This window comes from Typopeltis vanoorti, chromosome 12, assembly GCF_054136105.1.
Source record: "Typopeltis vanoorti isolate ZY-2024b chromosome 12, IOZ_Tvanoo_1.0, whole genome shotgun sequence".
NCBI classification, from domain to species: Eukaryota; Metazoa; Arthropoda; class Arachnida; order Uropygi; family Thelyphonidae; genus Typopeltis; species Typopeltis vanoorti.
The window spans coordinates 3,990,059-4,013,002 of NC_143560.1; the positions used below are offsets into that span (position 1 = coordinate 3,990,059).

General features: G+C 35.3%; 1 protein-coding gene across 1 annotated transcript in view; it reads right to left on the reverse strand.

The window, feature by feature from the left end:
• Window positions 1-22,944, reverse strand: part of LOC150100551 (mitochondrial import receptor subunit TOM70-like) — a 189,622-nt gene that overhangs the window by 161,433 nt on the left and 5,245 nt on the right. The window contains exon 2 of the mRNA XM_090401832.1: window positions 940-1,113. Coding sequence (XP_090257958.1) covers window positions 940-1,113 — 174 coding nt within the window. The remainder of the gene's footprint in view (window positions 1-939; window positions 1,114-22,944) is intronic.

Consider the following 22,944-nt stretch of genomic DNA (forward strand, 5'->3'; position numbering starts at 1 on the left):
CTGCCTAGTGAAAGAGATGTTGCAAGGCCATACCTATTCAGTTCATTTTGTACTGGGGACTCAGCTCTCTGGACACTCTCACCACACACACACTTTCTGAAAAGTTGAGAAATCGTGTATAATGCTGTAGACCAGACAATGAGAACAACCTATTGCACACACTACACTATCTATTGTTATTCATCTCTCTTGGATTATCTGTTCCATCCATCTCATAGTGGCATCTGTCAAAATCTCAAAGAGAGAACAGACTGGTCTTTATTATGAAGTGTCAAGCAACCCTGAAAAAATTTCTGCTGCATGTGAGAAACATTTTTTGCCATAAACAGGACACATCTCTTTATGAATGTGCTTTGCAAGAAGTTTCTTTCCCATAGGAAATGCACAACGGCATGCTGTTTGACAATTGTTTTACACTATGAACATGGTTGCCATTTTAGACCTCAAAACAGCTACAAAATGTGCACAACTACCACATGTATTGTCATCATCCTAGACTGTGCTACTATCAAGTGATACTGAAAATCATTCACTTCCAATTCGTTTATTCAGCTTTTGTTTGTAACTTACTAACTTTCCCTCATATATATATAGTATAATAAAAATTAGCTGAAACTTTAACAAAAAATTTATTTATATATTGAATTATGGTGACCTTGGCTTATCATTTTAATTCACTATTAATAAGTCAATCTCAGAAAAAGAATAAGAGAACAGAAATAAGAATTACAATGCATCTAAGCAGGAACATATCAAAATTTATTTGTAATTAAAGAACTTATAGTTTCATTAACATTGCCAATGCAGTCATTTTATATGCAATTAAATAATTACATTAATCCACATTCAACAGACCACTCTTTTCAACAGATAATGCAGATGGCCTGTAAAATTTTTCCTTATACATAAAAAATACAAGTGATAATTGTGACTAGTTACCAAATTCTCATAAGCTGCAGCCCTGTTTTGATGGAAAGTGGCAATATCTGATACTTTATCAGATGGGCATAATCTGATAGCCTCTGAATAGCATTCAATAGCTTTATCAAACTGACCTTCTTTAAACAACTTATTGCCCTTATTCTTGAAATCCTTTGCTTGTTCATATGGAGTCTAGAATAAAAATACATCATAAAAATATTTCACAAGGAAATCTTTTGTTTGATTGGTTTAAAAACTCAAAATTATGCATCATGCAATTTTTGAATTACTAAAGACTCAGATACATCCCTTTGACAAAAATAATAGATAAATGATAACTGTTTAGTGATTATCAATCAATATCAGCCAATCCCCATCCTCCAACATGATATCACAAGTAGTCATTGAATTAAAACATCCTCAATAATCCATAAGAAATTATAACTACTTCTGTATAACAAGGCACCTAAAGTGGGTGAATTTCAATGCCCCCCCAATGTCAAATATGATACTTTTTTTTTAATAGCATATGAGTCAAATTACAGACTATAAAATTAAAAACTGGATATTTTTCTACCCTACCTGAGAAGATATGCAGCAAGTCATTTTTTAAAGGCTCCAACACCTATGGAATGAATTATATCCACCAAACACACATACACTTTGTGAGCCAACATACAAAGTGAGGCTGTTACATGATCTTCTAAGGATATTCTACAGATTTTTAATTTCAAACAGAAGATGCAACAATAATTATTCTGCCATTTGCCTTAACATAACTAGGATCTAAACTTTTATGGGGCTGGCTCAAATTCTACCATTATTAGTAAAATGGTATGAATCACACTTCATTGAAATGTAGCAGTAAGATCTCTTAATCCAGCATCTGCTGCCACTACCACCACTACTAATTGTTAATTCAATGTCTGAGTTCTTGATGCCATAACAGACAGTTACACTCTGAAATGAACCAGTTACGATGAATAGCTACATAACTGTTCATCTTTATATACATATATCAATCCCCACACAATATGCTGAGAACTTATAGCAAATTAGTGCAAGCAGTGTTGGAAGTTTTTCCCCACTTGGTTAGACTATAATAAATTTAGTTTAATCCTTTTTCCAAGTATAAGCAAACAAAGTTTGCACTTGAAGTATCTTCAGGACTGAGGCAACCTCTGGTAAAGGTGGACCAAGCTCTCATCACTTCTTATCTCAGTATCTTCCATAACACAAAGCACATCTCCTTGCAGTACATGTATAATATTATGCATTAAGGGAAGGGCCATTACCCAGACCGGTTTCGACCTTTGAGGTCTTGTCAGTGGGAGCCAGACCTAGAATTGGTGATACTAAGGCAGAAACAATGGAGAAGTCATATTTACCTATACGAGTTGCCAAAAGATGTACCACTTATTATTAAATTACTCTGGATTTAGAGAAAGATGTTGGAAGTTTTTTCCCACTTGGTTAAACTATAATATATTAGTTTAATACTTTTTCCAAGTGTAATCAAACAAAGTTTGCATCTGAAGTATCTTCAGGACGGAGGCAACTCGTTGTAAAGGTGGACCAAGCTCTCATCACTACTTATATCAGTATCTCCCATAATGGGAGATACTGATACAAGTAATGCAAAGTAATCCATAATGCAAAGCACAATGCAGATGTGTATAATACTATGCATTAAGGGAAGGGCCACCACCCAGACTGGTTTCGACCTTTTTATCGAGATCTCGTCAGTGGGAGTCAGACCAAGAAGTGGTGATACTAGGGCAGAAGCAATGGAGAAGTTATATTTACCTATATGAGGTAATATTAAACTAAATTTATTATAGTCTAACCAAGTGGGAAAAAACTTCCAACATCTTTCTCTAAATCCAGAGTGATTTAATAATAAGGTGGTACAACTTTTGGCAACTCGTATAGGTAAATATGACTTCTCCATTGCTTCTGCCCTAGTATCACCACTTCTGGGTCTGGCTCCCAGTGACAAAACCTCAATAAAGGTCAAAACCAGTCTGGGTAGTGGCCCTTCCCTTACTATAGCATTATGCATGTCTGCAAGTTGATGTGCTTTGCATTAGGGGAGATACTGAGACAAGGAGTGATGAAAGCTTGGTCCACCTTTATCACAAGTTGCCTCAGTCCTGAAGATACTTCAGGTGCAAACTTTGTTTGCTTACACTTGGAAAAAGGGTTAAACTAAATTTATCATAGTCTAAACAAGTGGGAAAAAACTTCCAACGTCTTTCTCTAAATCCAGAGTAACTGAATAATAAGGTGGTACACCTTTTGGTAACTCATATAGATAAATATGACTTCTCCATTGCTTCTGACTTAGTATCACCACTTCTGGGTCTGGCTCCCAGTGACGAGACCTCAATAAAGGTCGAAACCAGTCTGAGTAGTGGCCATTCCCTTAACCTTCCTACCGGCTAGGACGTCTATAGACGTCCAAATAAATCTGGATAAGATTCAGCCCACCTGTTTAAAGAACCTGGATAAGAAGTGCAATTTGACTGTCATGTCCATTAGAAGGTGTGATAAACCCTCACGCTGAAGAGAAATGTTAATCGGATTATCTCCCGTTCGTAGCTGCCTCTCAGTTGCCTATAACAAGAAACGGACTTTCTTGTTCCATGCTGGTGAACTGGATTTTAGTTATATATGATAGACTAAAAATAGAGAAATTATTTATATTTTTGTTTTCTCTTTTTATTGTACAATACAATTTTAATTTCTGGACAAAATAAAGGTCTTGCATAATTTCTTCACTTAACCAATTTAATTTTTTATTTTTTTGCGCTAATTTTTTTCTAATCGCTACTAGACAAAAGATTTTTCTTTGTTCTCGAAGAAATTAATTCACGATAATTATTTGGAATATTCTTTTAAAAAAATTAAAGAAAACCGGCTGCCGACGTTCCAGGTTATATTAATTTTATTTTTGTACAAAACCATCGAAATCGAATAATACTTAACAGATTTCCTTTAGGACACGCTTGAGCAACTTTGCTTTATAGAGAATAACATGAAATTCTTTAATCATATTACTAAATTTTTTCTTCATGTTGTATAGTAATCTGTACTTTCACTTTCTTGGTTTCCTTGTATAATTGGTCATTACAAAATGAAATTAACAGTTATGATTTAAATTTATATTTTCTGCATAATTCAGATATTTTATTCTCCAATTTTTAAAGTAAGCGATACATTTGCTTATTTTTATCATTCAAAATATGTATATCAAATGTGAAATTTCATTTCCATATTTTTACAATAGAATTGAACTTTATTTCGCCTCTGATAGTTTAACACCCCCCCCCCCCGTTGCATTACTATCACACACCCGAAAACTGTTATGAAACATAGGTACAGTTTTTATTTAATTCGTTATTTTTCTCTAGTAATTGTTCCACATAACTTTAATTTTTCGATACTGAAACTATGTGGTGATTATTATAAATTAGCAAATTATAAATCAGACAATATACATATTTCCTGATTATTATAAATCAGGAAATTATGTGATATTCGGATACAGGTGAAATTAATATTTAAAATCACTGTCATCCTTCAAATGCAATATCAGAATAAAGAAAGTGAAAAAACCGAAGTTTCGAAATACATTTCGAAAGCCAGCTCTCTAAATGTATTGGTCTACAGACTGGATTCTGAACACGCCAATGTTTCGTGATGTTATGACTGAAAAACAATTCAATCTCATCATGAAGTATTTGCATTTTCAGAATAATGAAGAATATGATCAGGCAACACATCCTTGTCCAGTCCTCAACAAAATTTATGATTTTCTGATGAAAATCCGTCAAAAATGAAGGTGGACTGAAATGTAAGCAGTATATTCCCAAAAAGAAAGCGAAGTATGGAGTAAAATTTTTTATGCTTTGTGAATCGGAAAGTGGATATCTTTGGGATTTCAAACCTTATACGGGAAAGCAAACTGTAATCGAGCACGATAAATATTCGGATCTCCCCTTGTCGATGCATGCAATAATGCAGTTACTAGACTCTTTACTGGGGAAAGGTTACTGCATTATAATGGATAATTACTATATATGTGTCCTGAACTCGCAGATTTGCTTTTACAGCATCTTACAGATAGTTATGGTACTGTAAATGCAAAAAGGCGAGATATGCCTCCAGATCTGGCTTCAGGAAAGCTATCGAAGGGGGAAATCCGAACTTATCAGCGAGGGAAAGTCTTTGCACTACGTTGGAAAGACAAAAAAGATGTTTTTCTGCTATCTTCCCTGTACAATCCATCAGCGGAATCCGTGGAGAAGCAATGTTTGAAGAGAGAAAAACCCATTGCTGTGTGTGCATACAACGACACTATGGGCTGAGTCGACAGGTGCGATCAGCAGCTATCATTCTACTCTGTAATGAGGAAACAGCATAAAAAATATTACAAAAAAGTGTTCGGACATGTTATTTGAATTTTGAAGTGTTTGGATTTTGTTATTTGGAACAGTTTCCTCCTGTACAAGAAAAAATGTTTGTCTACCATAACATATCTAGAATACAAAATAGAAATTGCGAAAGCATTGCTGCATGCACCTGCACCTTCTTCAGCAAGCAGAAAAACAGGAAATCCTATCAGACATCTGAGGTTGAACGCTGCTAACTCCAACCATTATCCCGAAAATCTACCACCAACGGCTAATAAAAAAAAAAAAACCTCCACGCAAATATTATGTATGTAATAAAAAAAATACCAGAAAGGAAACAAATCTGGTGCCCTGAGTGTAAAACTGCTTTGTATGTTTATCCTTGCTTCAAGGTGTTCCACGCTGTTCAAGAATTTTAAATTCTGAACAGTATGAAATAAAAAATGTTTGTTTTCAAAGCCATCAAAACAGTCCTTTTCAGGACTACAAATATTGATAGAGGGATACCCGAATGCACTGTTTCTTTTTCATCTTGAAGGCTAATTTTTAAGTTCTCTTTATAACACAGAGAAACTGGTAAGAGTATTCCAGGTAAAGTATTTCATCAAAACAATAAAAAATAATGAAATAAAATCTACCCTATATATATATAAAATGATAAGCTTTTTTATGTCATGTTTATCGAAACGTTTTGAAACTCAGGGGCTACCCTGAATGTCGAGTCTTCAAAATTCGAGTCATCAGAATTCAGGGGCTGAACCCCCTTTCGAGTTATCACAATTGAAGGAGAACTGGTCTACCATACCGGAACACGGGGGGGGTTGGGCATAGCCCCCCCTAGTTAATAAATGAAATATATAAATAATAACGGGAACATTTTCACCTTGCCAACACTCAACATTGATGTGATATGGGTTCCAAATTTCTTGTTTCGGAGATATATATATTACAGTTTTGTAATAAAAATTTCTGCTACAATGAAGTTTGGCAGAATCAACAATATTATTACCACCTTATTTCTGTTTCTCGTGTGGGAGAAAAACGGTAAAATGTCACTCTTATAATTATATGAGATGTTATAATGGCAAAAATAGTAAGAAAAAAGTCATTTGCAGTTTCTCTTCAAAACACAAAGAAAGAACATTGTAAATTCAGCCAGTGGAAAAGAAAAGACTACATATTTTTCTCCTGTTATCTGATTTTTTTTCTTATAGTTCAAAGAAGAAATCACTGCATATAGACACTACATGAAGTCTGCAGGAGGGAAAAAAATATGGAAATTGGTTACATTATAACGAATAGAGAAATCATGTCAGAAAAATTATTCACGTATGATTCTAATCTCTGCAGACATAACATTTTCTTCTAGATTAGATATCTAAAGTAACTGAACCTTTGCTACTATTTTACACTAAAATGAATGGGTATGTTCCCCAAGTGATTTACGTTTGTAACAGCTGTCTTGCGAACGATTTATGAAATAAATTATCTGAAATATCCGCAGATTGCTTAGGTCTATATCCCCCCCCCAAAAAAAAGAAGATTATGAAACGCATATGCACCTTTTCTTTGAAAATAATTCAAATCCTCTTTTTCAAGATAATTGTATGATTTAATTTCTAATTTTTGATAATAAAAGTGAAACTGATCATTATAAATTAAGCAATTATTTTGGCATAAATAATGTATAAGCATGTAAACGAAATATCAGTATTTCTGTTAGAATATAGGTAATCAACAATCGAAAAGGAAACAAGACATTCTTGACATATTCTGCACTACAGCCTGGGGCACTTTAGTGTTCTCCCCTTTCTTCTCAATAGCACTGAGAGTAATAAGCCTTCAGCTTTTCCTCCAGCTAAGAGGATATAACCAAGTATTTACAAGACTAGATTATTTCAGAAATAGCTTCCAGCAGCATAAGAAGTAATATTTAGATTTTTTTTAAAGAAAAACAAACAAAAATAATACTACTGAACTTTCTTTTGTGTGGTATGCATATAAACAATTTTGCATGGTGAAAATATAGCATATTATTTCTAAAATTTCACGTAATTTCAGCGGGCAGTAGAACAGCTGGTTTTAGATTGCAAATAAATAGAACAGAATTAGAAGTTTCACAATACAATCTGATTGCCGTATGTCTTTTGTCAAAATGGTAAAATGAAGTAATTGATTTTGAATGCTCTCTAGAAAAGCTTTCAAACCTGTGAGTTCTAGGAGAGGATAAGGAGGGGGGAAAAGCATTAGAAAATCTTCAAAATGAAAAAGAATTTTGAATCATTCCGTATATGATATTTTTCCCATTATATTTTCAACATATCTACGAGGATGTGCACTAGATATTATCGTAATATGCATAATACAAATAAATAAATAAATAAATGACGAAGAATCACTGCTAAAATATCATTGGATATAAATTTTTGATACCAAAAAGACACACAATCGGAAACCGAGTAATGCAATGTAGCATTTTAACATTTTTTTTTTATTTTGTCTTTATGAATAACAAAAAATCGTTTCTAAAACTGATATGTGATGATCCATATAATGCTATTTCGCTAGAAACGAAAGAAAAAGGACATATTTATTTCAATAAATATTGTTTAAAAATATAAATATTTGACATAATATTTTCAAAGCAAACATTTGAAAATTCTGAAATTCGAAAAAAAAGTATTCAATTATTATACGTAAAGTGAAAGAACAATCAGTGCAACTCTTCCGGTGCACTGATATGTAGAATTACCAAGTATTTATAAGACGTAGATTATTTCAGAAATAGCTTCCAGCAGCAGAAGTAATATTCAGATTTTTTTAAAAGAAAAACAAACACAAATAATACTACTGAACTTTCTTTTGTGTGGCATGCATATAAACAGTTTTGCATGGTGAAAATATAGCTTATTATTTCTAAAATTTCACATAATTTCAGCGGACAGTAGAACAGCTGGTTTTAGATTGCAAATAAATAGAACAGATTTAGAAGCTTCACGATACAATCTGATTGCCGTATATCTTTTGTCAAAATGGTAAAATGAAGTAATTGATTTTGAATGCTGTCTAGAAAAGCTTTCAAACCTGTATAGAAATTTAGAGTAGTTATCCAATTCAGTTCCAGGAGAGAATAAGGAGGGGGGGGGAGCATTAGAAAATCTTCAAAATGAGCAAAAATGTTGAATCATTCCGTATATGATATTTTTCACATTATAATTTCAACATATCTACGAGGTTATGCACTAGATATTATCGTAATATGCATAATACAAATAAATAAATAAATAAATGACGAAGGGGAAGAATCACTGCTAAAATATCATTGGATATAAATTTTTGATACCAAAAAGACACAATCGGAAACCGAGTAAGGTAATTTAGCATTTTAACATTTTTTTTTTATTTTGTCTTTATGAATAACAAAAGATCGTTTCTAAATCTGAAATGTGATGATCCATATAATGCTATTTCGCTAGAAACGAAAGAAAAAGGACATATTTATTTCAATTAATATTATTTAAAAATATAAATATTTGACATAATATTTTCAAAGCAAACATTTGAAAATTTGAAAATTCGAAAAAAAAATTATTCAATTATTATACGTAAAGTGAAAGAACAATCAGTGCATCTCTTCCGGTGCACTGATTTGTAGAATAAAATACACCAAATTCACTATCACTAAATAGATTCATTGCAAAAGCTGATCAGTGGGCATTTCAGGATTGATTTTTTTTTTCGCATATGTGAAATTGGTTTCAATTTTTGGGAAGAGACACAATAAATCATTTTAGAGGCAAGAAAGGTCAAATAACTTGGGACAGTAAATGAAATTCTAAGCAACACAATAGACGTAAAGACAGGGGGGGGGGACACAAAGGTCACTCAGCAACAGTTAATCCACTAATGCTATAGAATAGCAGTAACGAGATTAACGGCGGAGGAAGGTAATGGCATGATAAAAGGTAGAATGCCGACGAAATTTTGATCCATGAAAAAAAGCTAGGGAGTGTTGAATATTTCATCCACACCGGCCGGTTGGGGGGTTAATGCATAGCATTATACACGTCTGCAAGGAGATGTGATTTGCATTATGGGAGATACTGAGACAAGGAGTGATGAGAGCTTGGTCCACCTTTACCACAAGTTGCCTCAGTCCTGAAGATACTTCAGGCACAAATTTTGTTTGCTTACACTTGGAAAAAGGATTAAACTAAATTTATTATAGTGCAAGCAGTGTATGGGGATTAAGAGAGAATAAATCCATTAAGATTTTAAGTAGCTAGATGTTGTAGCCTTTGGGAAATATTTTGCAAGGAAGATTGTTCTGAAAGACAGATAGAAAGGAAGAGAAGAAGCAAGTTTTGTACATTAGCAATTAGACTGTAAATGGAAAATGGACAGCTGCTTTCATGTTATTACATTATAGTATCAGCATCAAATAGAGGAATAACAGATGCCATGCCAATTCAGCAAAACAGCCTCCATGGAAGTATCTGTAGGAAAAATATGAAATTGACATTCTGTGGAAAAGCAGCTAGAATGATCCATAAAGAGGGAGAGAGAAAGGGGTGAACAATCCTCAATTGTTATATATCTTCATACCATCTTTTAGACAGTATCAAGAATTGGGGAGAGGGTTTGAGCACTAATTCCTCCCTCCTTCAAAAGTTTTAAGCAGGATGGATGAAAAGTAATATCTTAAATGAAAAGGACACCAAGTATCTTGGAAGTAGATGAAACTACATATCATATGCTAGAGGTAAACGTTAGTCCAAGAAGGGATTCCCAATCTTGTCTGGCAAGCTAGGCTAATATTAGCAAAAGTAAGGAAGTACTGAGATGTTTTTGTAAAGAGGGAAAACAGTGACTGTGTTGTTTTCACATCACTGAAGAATAGTGCCTAATCTCTATTCTAGTGGTGTAAGAACAACAGAAATAAGAGACAAGGTGCTTCTTCAAGAGGTTGGTTGAGTCATGGGGCATTTGAATACTATGAAGTCAAATAAATAAGAATGGAACCTATTATCATTAGCAAATTACAAATATTACTTCAGGTCAGTGAGAGAAGGTCATCAATATGAAAAAGAAAGCCTTGAGAATGCTTGCACTGATAGAAAAATCTGAAGAGAGAAAACCATCTGCCACAACATGCAGTGAATGACCAGAGAGAGAACTTTTTCAATTACAACTGAAAGGAAAATCCATAAGATTGCAATTTGCTGAATCGCTCCATATCAGATCCATCAAATGCTTGAAAAGGTCAAGTATGACAGCACAAGTTTCTCCAAACCTTTCCATGACATGTATTCAGAGGAGGAGGAGGATGAAGGGTAAGAGATCCGTTATGGGTCTAAGATGGGGGAACTCATACTGGTAGTCACTGATTAAGTGGTGAACTCCAGGTTGTGAATGAGCAAAATGTTAATGACCTCTCATTATTTTAGAAAAAAAAAAGGGGGGGGTAATGGGTCAACAGCTTGGTGGCAGACTTATGGACTAAATATAAATTTGTTTACATACTGTGAATAGATGCAGCTATTAAAAGAGTATAGAAACAATACAGGACAGGTGTTCATTTGGAGCAGAGCTTTAAAGTACTTTTAGAAAATTTTAAGTTTCTTCTCTTAAAGAGTATCATACAGCCACTCTCAATCCAATGTTCCTTTTTTGAGAAAAGGAAAAACCTGAGGAAGGATACCATCAGATCAAAAAATTTTTTGGTATACAGGTTACTGAGCATTTATTCTTGAAAAGGACACAGGAACCATGTGATGCAATGTTTCTGGTATCACTGGAAGAGAACCACAGTGCCAGGAAGTCACAGTTGAATAGTGTCAGTTTGGCTGGATAAGAGATAGGTGAAGGCAGAGACAGACAAAAGTTGTGTCCATTGGCCTTTAAGAAAGATAGGATTGCCATTTTTACAACAAGCATTTTCTGCATTTTCCTCTTTTGAAGTTAGACTTGGATAGTTGACAACTGCTTTGCATCTGTTGCAAACTTCAGTATAGGTTGAGAATGAAAAACTGGAGTTTTGACTCACTTCACTTAGAATATGTTGAATTCTACTCCCCTAAGCTTGGACTGCTTGCTAAACCAGTGGGGAGAAGTCCTGAGTGGACATAGCAATGAAGCTCTTCATTCCAGTGAAAATAATTTCTAAAACTCAATCAGAGCAAGTGTTTGGAGTGGCAGAGTGGAAACAGTAATCTGACTATGAAAAAGAAGAGTAGAAGTGCAGTAGAAGTCTGCAGTCATAAGAATGGTATTTGGTGCCATTATACCAACAGCAGACAGAAGGTTGACAAGAACATTTTGTAGGAGAGGAAACCCACACAAAATTATAGTCTAGATAATGAAAAGGAGAGGGAGAGAGAGATAACCTTAATAGCATACCTCAAAGCAGAATTGGTTAAAAAAGACCTAGAGTGACAGATGAGTGGCAAGGGTTGTCTGATATTCAAGTTTGTAACTGGTCAATTTGTTAAGATCATTATTTTTAGAGGAAACACTCAGTAACTCTTCCTGTTTCATTCATGAAACTGGAAAAAAGAAAGCCAGATGAAATTAAACTGCAGAAAATTTCAGGGATAAGAAGTCAAAAAGAACAGAGTGATTTCTGAACATGGGAAGCAACAGAGACAAAAAAACAAATGTTACAGAATTGGAAAAGGAAACTAAATCATAGAAAATCAAAAAAGATGGGATGCTAAATTTGATATTCTCTGCAAGGAAATGGACTATAAAAATGCATAAGTGCCACCCTTGTAAAGGACAGAATAGTATAGTATGGTTTGGACAGTTAAGTTATACAATAGCTGTTGTAGCTACTATGTGAGGTACACCTAAAAATAAGAGCCGAGATCTGGATGTATGCGGTGATGCACATAATTTTTAGTTTGAGGTGTAATTGTCAGTGATGTGCTATGGAAATAATTTTTCTAAAACACTTTATGAGGGATTTTTTTTTAACTGGAATGGCCTGTTTTTAATTTTCGTATTGGTATCAAAGAAAAACTAAAAGAATTGGAACATGCAGTGAGAGAAAGCAGACTTAGAGATGTTGCACATACAAAGAGCACTCAGCTCCTTCCATAACAAATAACGAGGCTATGACAGTGTCCCCTAGCTCAATACACTGCACTACTCGGGCTCTCTTGCTCTCACTCCATGCATGGTCTGACAAATTAAGTAGCAGAAGGGTTATATATGCTGAATAGGAAGCCTCCTGTTGCATTACTATTTTACTGTTGTGCCCTCAAATGGAAGGGATTCTACATAGTGTTTGGCATGCCATTAAAGGGTATCTATTCACTTACACTACATGTGGGGATGGGGAATAGAAGCTGAAATCTCTGGTCTGGAGTCAAAATTGCCGGCCTGATTGGCCAAGTGGTTGCATATCCATTCTCCAGTCAAAAGGCTGCAGGTTCGAATTCTGCCATGGGCATGGATATTTGTGACTGTATGAAAATACTAGTGGTGGTGGGCAGTAGATGGTGTAGATGATGCATTTTGCTGTAGTTGGTGGATTGAGTGGTGGAGATGGAAAGTTGGAGTAGGTGCCCTCCATTGATGAGTCTTTGGACTCCTTGGAGGTGTCATTTAATAATCATAATAATAATAATTGAATCAGCTTTCACTTAAAAGCCAGGTAGTGGTATTTCACCAGGCAATGAAGATCTACAACCTAGATTGCACTTTGCCATTCCATTAGTAGCCAATTATGCAGTATTTCAGAAATAATTTTAGCAGAAATGACAACTGATCATGTTCTATGTTAAAATCCTCAATGGTTCACAGCTAATCTCTCAATAAGTTACTATAATGTAGATCAGATATCGACAATTCCTACCTTAAAATTCTACATTCTGGCCTTCAGCCAGAATGGTTACTGCTACTGCTGGCTTTTTCTTATTTTTCTCAAATAAAGTTACCTGGACAATGTCCTTATATTTTCTTTATTAATCCACATACAAATGTGGCAATTGTAATTGCTGGCTGCCTCTTTTGTAAGTCGCTAACAGCAAGTAGCTATGAACATGTTTGTACTATAGCAATAAAACAAAAGGTATAAGCATTACATATTTTTCCAGAAATCCAAAATCATTTACTAAAACAAGTTTTTTTTTTGTTTTTTTTTTTTTGGTAGATCAGAAAGTAAATTCATCATCATCATACAAAGATGGGATGAAGAATTTATGCTTGGTGAGAATATATTGTTGGAAGTAGAGGAAATAAGAGATCTGGGAGTGATAGTGGATAAGGATCTAAAATTTAGGGGACACATCGCCAAAATTGTGAAGACAACACAAAGACTTCTGGGAATGATGAGGAGGACACTGACGTGTAGAAGTAGGGAGATTCTTGTTCCATTGTATAAGGCTTTAATTAGGCCACACATGGACTATTGTGCCCAGATTTGGTCACCTGGTTTTCAGAAGGATGAAGAGATGTTGGAAAGGGTCCAAAGGCGACTGACTAAGGTAGTTTCTGACCTCTGGAATGTCGAGTATAAGGAAAGATTGAAAAGATGTAATTTGCAGAGTCTAGTGGAGAGAAGGAAGAGGGGAGATATGATAGAGACCTACAAGTTGGTAAGGGGTTGTTATAGGATCAATGGTGGAGAAGTTCTACAGAGAATAGTGGGAGATCAGGGGAGAATCAGAGGTCATCCCTGGAAACTGTATAAAGAGGGTGTGAGTAGGGGAGTGAGAGGCGGTTTTTTTCGTGCAGAGTTGTGAATGATTGGAATGCCTTGCCTGAGAGTGTGGTGTCTGCAAGGAGTTTGAATGTGTTTAAGACCCAGTATGATGAGATGTGTGCGAGATAAAAGGACCTCCTAGATGAGTCTTTGACTCCATGAGATCTTGTTTAATAATAATAATCATACGTATCAAGGATTTAGGCCTAGTATGGCCTGTTCCGGCCTTAGAAGTCATCGTTGAATCGTTTAAGAGGACGTCCTGGTTTTCTTTTTCCTAATGGCTTGTACTTTAAGGCTTGTTTTGGTAATCTTTCTGTTTTCATTCTTTGAACATGTTCCATCCATCTATGTTTATATTTTTTAATTTTTCTAATTACTGGTTCTTGGTTTAATTCTTTCATAATATCTTCATTTCTTTTGTGATCAAATAAGGTATACTTTGCAGTTTTTCTCATAAACTTCATTTCTGCTGTTGTTAATCTTTGTTTGTCTTTTTGTTTTATTGTCCAGATTTCGCTTCCATACATCAAGACCAGTAGGGCTAATGTATTGTATACTTTTAATCTGGTTTGTTTTTGAACTATGTTTGGTTTAAATATAGAGTTAATTACTCCTGTTATTTTTAAATATTTTGCAATTTTTATGTTTATATCTTTTTCATTTTCATAAGTGATTATACATCCTAGGTAGTTAAATGAATTCACCTGTTCTAAGATCTTGTTATTTATTACTATTTTAGTTCTTGCTGGATTTTGTCCTTTAAAGGCCATAGTTTTTGATTTTTCCGTTGATATTATCATACCATAATCTTTGGATATCTCATTTAGATTTAAAATAGCTTTCTGTAAGTTATCTTCAGAATTTGTAATTATTATTTGGTCGTCTGCAAAGAGGAGAGTGTTTAAGTTAACTGTCGGTGAAAGTTTAATTCCTTGATGTAAATTTTTACTCCATTTTATTATTATTTCATTTAAGTAGATATTAAAAAGAGTTTCTGAGAGGGGACATCCCTGTCGGACCCCTTGGTTTATCTCTCTTGTATATGATAGCTCATGATTTAATCTTATTTGTATTTGATTATTTTCATATATACTTGTGACAGCTTTTAGGATATTATTTGATATTTGTCTTTCTTTTAATATGTTAAATAACATGTTTCTTTTAACTTTGTCAAATGCTTTTTCAAAGTCAATAAATGCAATATGTGTTTCTAAATTATATTCTCTTCTTTTCTCTATTATTAATTTTAGGCAGAAGGCTGGGTCTATACATGATCGTCCTTTTCTAAATCCATTTTGTACCTCTAGAATAAAGTTTTCGGAATATTTCATTAGTTTGTTATTTAAGATTCTGCTGTATATTTTGTAACATGAATTTAGTATACTGATACCTCTATAGTTTTTAGGGTCATCTCTATTACCTTTCTTAAAGATAGGAATCACAATTGCTTTTTTCCATTCTACTGGGGGGATACCAGTTGAGTAAATTTTATTTAAAAATAATAAGAGTCTTCCTTTGAATCTTGTTCCTGCATATTTATATAGTTCTGAACCTAGCTTATCTTCTCCAGGTGATTTTCCATTTCTTGTTTCTTTCAGGCTGATTTCTAATTCTTCTTCAGTTATTTTCTTTTCATTTTCGTTAATTGTTTGCCAGTTGTCTTTTTTAAAATATTTGTCTGTCCATAGTTCTGTGTAGTAATTTAGAAATTCTTCTAATTTCAATTCAGTGTTTAATTTTATGTTTTCTTTGGAATCTGCATTTAGGTGTTTCAAAATCTTATATACATTGGGTCTTATTTTATATAAATCATGTTCTAAATTAGAAACAAATTTATTCCATGATTCTCTATGTCTTTTTCTGACTTCTCTTTTAGCTATGGCTCTTATTCTTTTATATTCTATTTCATCTTCTAATCTTTTACTGCTTAACCATTTGTGATAGGCTTCTTTTTTCTTTTTGATTATTTCTTTGATTGTATCATCCCAGATCTTCAGTTTTTTTCTTTTATTGAATTTTTTGGTCTTTCCTAAGCTTTAATTTGCTTCTGCATTTAGTATCGTTTTTATATTAAGCCATTCAATTTCTATTTCTTCATTTTGTTTTATTTTATCTAGATACTGGTTAATTCTTTGTTCATATAGCCATTGTACATTTGTGTCATTCAATAGTCTAGTTTTATAAACAAATGTTTCAATTTTTCTTTCTGTTCTTGTTACTTGTAGCCATTTAGGTGGTAATCTTAATTTTATTTTAACAAGGAAGTGGTCACTGCTTATTTCATATCCTCTGTGAACTCTAACATCTAGTGAAAATTTTGATGTATTTTCATTTAATATGAAGTAATCTAATATTGATTTCCATCCTCTTGCTGCCCAAGTATATTTATGTATGTCTTTATGTTTATAGAAGGAATTCATTATTTTTAGGTTATTATAAACTACAAAGTCAATCAATTTTTTACCATTTCTGTTTAGAGTGCGTTCTCCATGTATTCCTATATTATTATTAATTTTCGTGTTTCCAATTCTTGCATTTAAGTCTCCTGCTAAAATTATGTAATCATTTTTATTTATTTTATTATATATGTTTTGTAGCTGATTATAAAAATCAATATTATCCTGGTCTCTTCCTTCTTCTGGGGCATATAAACCAATTATTGTTAAATAGCCTCTATCTATTTTTATTCAGAAAGTAAATTACACTTGACAATAAAAGTAACTTGTTTTCATCTTTTACCTAAGTGTGAGCAAACAAAAGTTTGTATTACAAATATACATTGCTTGGAAAGAAGTCAGTGGACCCCCCCATGGGCAATGTCCACATGGGGGGTCACAAATTCCACACCACTCATCAATTGCCCATGGGGCAATTGATGAGTGGTGTGGAATTTGTGAATGTGTGGAGTGAGTTTGATGGGTGAAAGGATTATTATAAGATGGATGGTTTACATTTAAATGCATCATGCCAAGTAATGAGTAACATGTTTGTAGCTGGTAAAAACTGGAGGAATATGATGCTCCCAAGTCAGTGCAACTGTGTCTGCATGAACTGGCTATGAGAAGGGAACTGATGGAGTTTGAAAGAGGCATTATGATAGGATGCCCTGTTACAGACCTATTTTTTTTGCAAATTGGGCCATTCCAGGTCAACAATTAGTGATACCATACTGAGATCAAAGCATAAGGAGTCAACCTCAAGTGCTACCTGCAGTGGACAATCAACCTTGCTCCCCAAAAATGATCATAGGATGATACAAATGAGAAAATATGTAAAAACCTACCATTCATCAAAAAATACTGAATGTAGAGTAGTGGACATTGACTGGACATGAATCTGAACAAAAACATTATGAACTGAGGCTCATAATTTTAGTAAGAGGTGTGATAGATGAGAGTTTAACAAAATTGTACCAACCTGGTGCAAACATTAAGTATGTAAGCGAGTCAATTAGAATGCAAAAACAGAGAGTGAAAGAATTGATAGTAGCAGCAGGAACAAATGATTTGAAAGGAGACAAAATGGCTATGAGAGAGGATTCGAAAGAATTACTTGAGGTAGCAAAAGAGCAGAGTGAGAGAGTTAGTATGGTGAGTCTGTTGCTGCGGTATGACAGTGAAGAGTATAGGAGGGCCAAAATTGCTAATGACTTTATGCGTGAATTATGTTTGATGAGTGGTGTGGAATTTGTGAATGTGTGGAGTGAGTTTGATGGGTGAAAGGATTATTATAAGATGGATGGTTTACAATTAAATGGATTTGGTGTATGGAGACTTGAAAAGGTGTAGTTGAATGAAGTGATAGTAGATGTGCAGAATCAGGGAAACTAGAGTTATTGGGGGTGGAGGGAGTAGATATGCAGACTTTAGAGAGACAGTTGAGTGCATGAATGTGTGTAATATGCCCGAGCGAGTACGAAGGACAACAAATCAAAATGGGATAGTTAGTATAAGGCATCAAAATAGGGATGGGACAAATGGGCTTCTGCAATTCATGTATACTAATGCCAGAAGTATTAGGAACAAGAAGGAAGAATTTTTGGCCTTGGTTGGCACTTCCAGGCCTCAGAATAAAATGGGAGGGGGGAGGGTTATCGATGATATCTGATGAGCTACAGCCAAGGAGAATAGAAGTGGAACTGCAAGATAAAGAAAACAGCTCATTTGAGGCTATTTGGTGTGAGATTGAGACTGGCAGAACAAAATATACAGTTGGGTGCTGCTGTAGACCAAGTGATGGAATAGATGATGGAGATAGTATGCATAAGCAAATAGAAGAAATGAGCGGAAGCAGGATAATTATTATGGGAGATTTCAACTTGGTAACATTAATTGGAAGGAAGAGAGGACACATGGGAGGAAGGAATTGGATTTTATGTGGTTATTAAGGAATAACTATCTGCAACAGCATGTAATGGAAAATACTAGGAGTCAGAGAGTGCTTGACCTAATAATTGCATCTGAGAATTTGGCTGTAACGAATGTGACCACGTTGCCACCAATTGGTGAGAGTGATCATAGGGTCTTGACTTGAGAAGTGTCAGCCACTTCCCAAGCCAAGACTTGGGAATTTACAATTAAGACAGGGTACATGTGGAATTATCGGGCTGGTAAGCATGACAAGCTTAGGAGTTTGATTGGTTCAGTGCTATGGCATGTAAAACTGCAAGGGCTGGATGTAGATAGGGCATGGGAAGTGTTCAAGGAGCATTTGCAGGAGGTTATGGCTGACTGTATACCTAGAGTCCGAATAGTAAATCAAGAAGGGGTTAAACGGATGAATAACACCATTAAGCTTGAGCTGCAAAAAAAAAAAGAAACAACTGTGGAGGGAATTTAAAGAGAAAGGTGACCGGCAGGCACATGAACAGTATAAAGCGCAGGCCAGAAGGATAACGAGTGTGGTAAGAAAAGCAAAAGCGGATTATGAAAAAACATTAGCCATGCAGGCTAAAGAGTTTTTTATCTTTTAATTTTTAAATTTTTAAATTTTTAAATTTTTAAAAATAAAGTTTTTTATTTTTAAATCCCAAACAGTTTTTTCCATATGTTGCAAGTAAAAGAAAAAATGTATATGACAGAATCATTTTAAAGAATGCCGATGGTAAGGAGGTAACCGAATCAGTTGATATAGTTGAATTACTGAGCGAGCACTTTGCAAGAGTATATCATCCAGGTGGTGACATTGCAGGAATGAATGAGCCAACAGCTTATACGGGAATTGTGCTGAATGAAGTGGAGGTGAATAGTCTATTACAAAACCTCAACGTCGATACATCTGTGGGATTGGATGGTATGCCAGCTCGTGTCGTACGTGAAGCGGCTAAAGAACTGTCAGTGCCCTTGACCATTTTGTTTAATTTGAGTCTCGGATCTGGGTTAATCCCGAGGGGGTGGAAAGAGAGGAAAATAGTTCCACTGCATAAAGGAGGTTCAAAGACTGCTGTTGTAAATTACTGAAAAATCAGCATATCAGGAATCATTGTCAAGGTCTTAGAGAAATTAGTCAAGAAAAGAATACAGGATTGGATAGATGAAAATGGGATATTGTATGGAGGACAACATGGTTTTGTGACGGGTAGATTATGCCTCAGTAACTTGCTCACGTTTTATAACACAGTGATGGCTGAACTGGATAGGGGTAATGGGTTTACAGTAATACTACTGGACCTTGCCAAGGCTTTTGATAGGATACCACATAGAACCCTATTCAGTAAACTGGAGCAGATGGGGATAGATATAGGGTTGGTGAGATGGATAGGAGGATGGTTGAAGGAGAGATACCAGAGAGTGGTTAATTCAGGAGTGGAGTCTAAAAGACGGCTTGTGACTAGTGGAGTGCCACAGGGCTCTGTTCTTGGACCACTGCTTTTCAATTTGTTCATCAATGATATAGGAAAGGATTTGAGAGGAAGTGTTCACTTGTTTGCTGATGATGCAAAGTTGGGTAGAGCAATTATGAGTGCACAGGATGTCAAAATTTTGCAGCATGATTTGGAGGACTGGGCTAGGAAAAATGGATGTCAATTTAATGTGCCAAAGTGTAAGGTTATGCACTTTGGGGTGAAAAGAATAGCAGCAGTATATCACATTGGCAGAACCGTACTCCAGGAGATTGATGAGGCCAGGGATTTGGGAGTGTTGGTGGATAAGGAATTGAAGTTTAGGGGGCACATTGTAAAAGTGACTAAAACAGCTCACCAAATCACTTGGCTTCTGAAAAATACTTTAACATGCAGAGACAAACAAGTTGTTGTTCCTCTGTATCGAGCCTTGATAAGACCCCATCTGGACTACTGTGCCCAGTTATGGGCACCAGAGTTTCTTTGTGATGGGGAGGAAGTGGAGAGGATCCAGAGACGAGTGACCAAGATGATAGCAGGTCTGTGGAATGAACCTTATGAGAATAGGTTGAAGATTTGTGGGTTGCAGAAATTGGTTGATAGGCGGAAAAAGGGTGATATGACTGAGACATTCAAATTACTGAAGGGTTTCTATAAGATTAATTCAGAAGATATTTTTGAGAATAGGACTGGTGGTGGGAGGACTAGGGGCCATACATGGAAGCTGGGCAAGAGTGTAGTTTGCAAGGCTGTTAGAGCTAGGTTTTTTACTTGGAGAGTGGTGAATGAGTGGAATAAGCTGCCAGAGTCTGTTGTGGGTGTCATGACCATGAATGAGTTCAAGGCGAGGTGTGATAGATACTGTGTGAATGTAGAATATTTGTTCTTGACATGATGTTAGGGCCTCCATTGATGAGTCTAAGGACTCCTTGGAGTTGCCCGTAATAATAATAATAATAATGGGTTTCCACAGTAGGACTGCAATATGCAAGCCCCACATTATCCAAACCAACATGCACCATCGTCTTCATCAGTGTACAGAGCGCATGCAGTGGGATGTGAGCTTGGAAAGCTGTGCTATGAAGCAGTGAATCATGCTACACATCTGCAACACCCATCCATCCTATACCAAGCAGATGGATGGGTGTGGCAGATGCCCGGTGAACATCTCTTACCAGAGTGCATAATCCCAACCATGAAATTCTGCAGTGGTGGGGTATGATGGTATGGTCCTGTTTTATTTGGTGTGGCCTTGGACCTGTGTGGTGCCACAAACACTATCCGAGAGGTATCTGAACATTCTGGATAATGTGATGTTTCCAAATTCATGGCATTTTTGCATAACTGACCATTGTCTCTTTCAGCAAAACAATGCACTGTGTCATAAGGCTGCTGTTGTAACTACTTGGTTTGTAGACAAATGCCACCACATTTGACTGGCCTCCACAGAGCCCTGATCTCAACCCTATTGAACATCTGCCTCATAACAGTCCAGGATCGCATTACATGTCCACAGGAAGAATGGTCCAAAATTCCCACTGACTGCTGTCATATGCTTGTGGAAAGTATGACCCCCCTGTATGATTGCTACAGTCATTACAGTGAAAGGAATTCTTACGTCTTATTAAGGTGGGTGCCGTGACTGTTTATTCCTCACAATATAGTGTCTGTTGACTTCTTTCCAAGCAGAGTATTTTCATCTTGTCAAGTATAAAATACTTGTTGGAAGTTTATTTTGCACTTGGTTAGGCTATAATAAATTTAGTTTAATCCTTTATCCAAGTGTAAGCAAACAAAGTTTGCGCCTGAAAATATCTTCAGGACTGAGGTAAGGTGGTACAACCCACTGTCAACTCGTAGCAAAGGTGGACTAAGCTCTCATCACTCCTTGTCTCAGTATCTCCCACAATACAAAGCACATCTCCTTGCAAACATGTATAATGCTATGCATTAAGGGAAGGGCCACTACCCAGACTGGTTTCGACCTTTATTGAGGTCTCATCAGTGGGAGGCAGACCCAGAAGTGGTGATACTAAGGCAGAAGCAGTGGAGAGGTCATATTTACCTATACGAGTGCCAACAGGTGTACCACCTTATTATTAAATTCTCTGGATTTAGAGAAAGATATTGGAAGTTTATTTTGCACTTGGTTAGAATATAATAAATTTAGTTTAATTCTTTATTCAAGTGTAAGCAAACAAAGTTTATACCTGAAAATATCTTCAGGACATTATTTGAAAAATAATGATGAATTTGTGCAAAAGAAATAGCCGATAAACGCCGTTGGCAACTTTTCTTGGCTGAAAGGAAATAGGCACAAGATTGTCTAGCGTCTATATTCGGTTGTATTTATATGTGAAACCAAAATTCAAAATCAATTTTGGCGCAATAAACAAAAGACATGTCACAGACATCTTTGTATGTTAAGGGGTTAAATTCATTCAGAAGTTACTCATTCACACTCACAATACTACAGCTGTCTTCCGCTGTTCATATAGAATATCTGTCTATTCTTCACTCATAGTACTATTTTTATGTAACTTAACAAGGATGTCCTTTTATTCTTCTCTGCTATGATTAATACCCTCTGCATTAATAGCAGAATCTCTATAATCTATCCAAAAACGTTTTGAAAATCACAACCCTTCAAACTTCTCTCAATTACTATCTCCAGGATAACCATTCTTTAGTTATTTGCCATGGACACTTTTCAGTCTCCACATCACCCAACCCAGGTGACAAATTTGGGTATGGCAGTCTAGGTTAAGTATTTTTTGCAGTGAAATAACATTCTTTCTCATCATCAGAGCAGCAATATATTGTATACTTCTTAATGACCCTTGCAATTTGTCTCCCGAATTTCAGGTCCTTGACAGCTATTAATCCCAGATCTCATAACTAATCCACCTCTACAAGCATAGTTCTATCACTTGTATTACACGGTAATACATTTGTGAACTATACAGTGCAAACCTTTCCAATCAGTAACATTAAAATAAACTTGTCTTCTTGTTACTAACCTGGATTAATCTTTCCAAGTGAAAAACTCTCCCAAC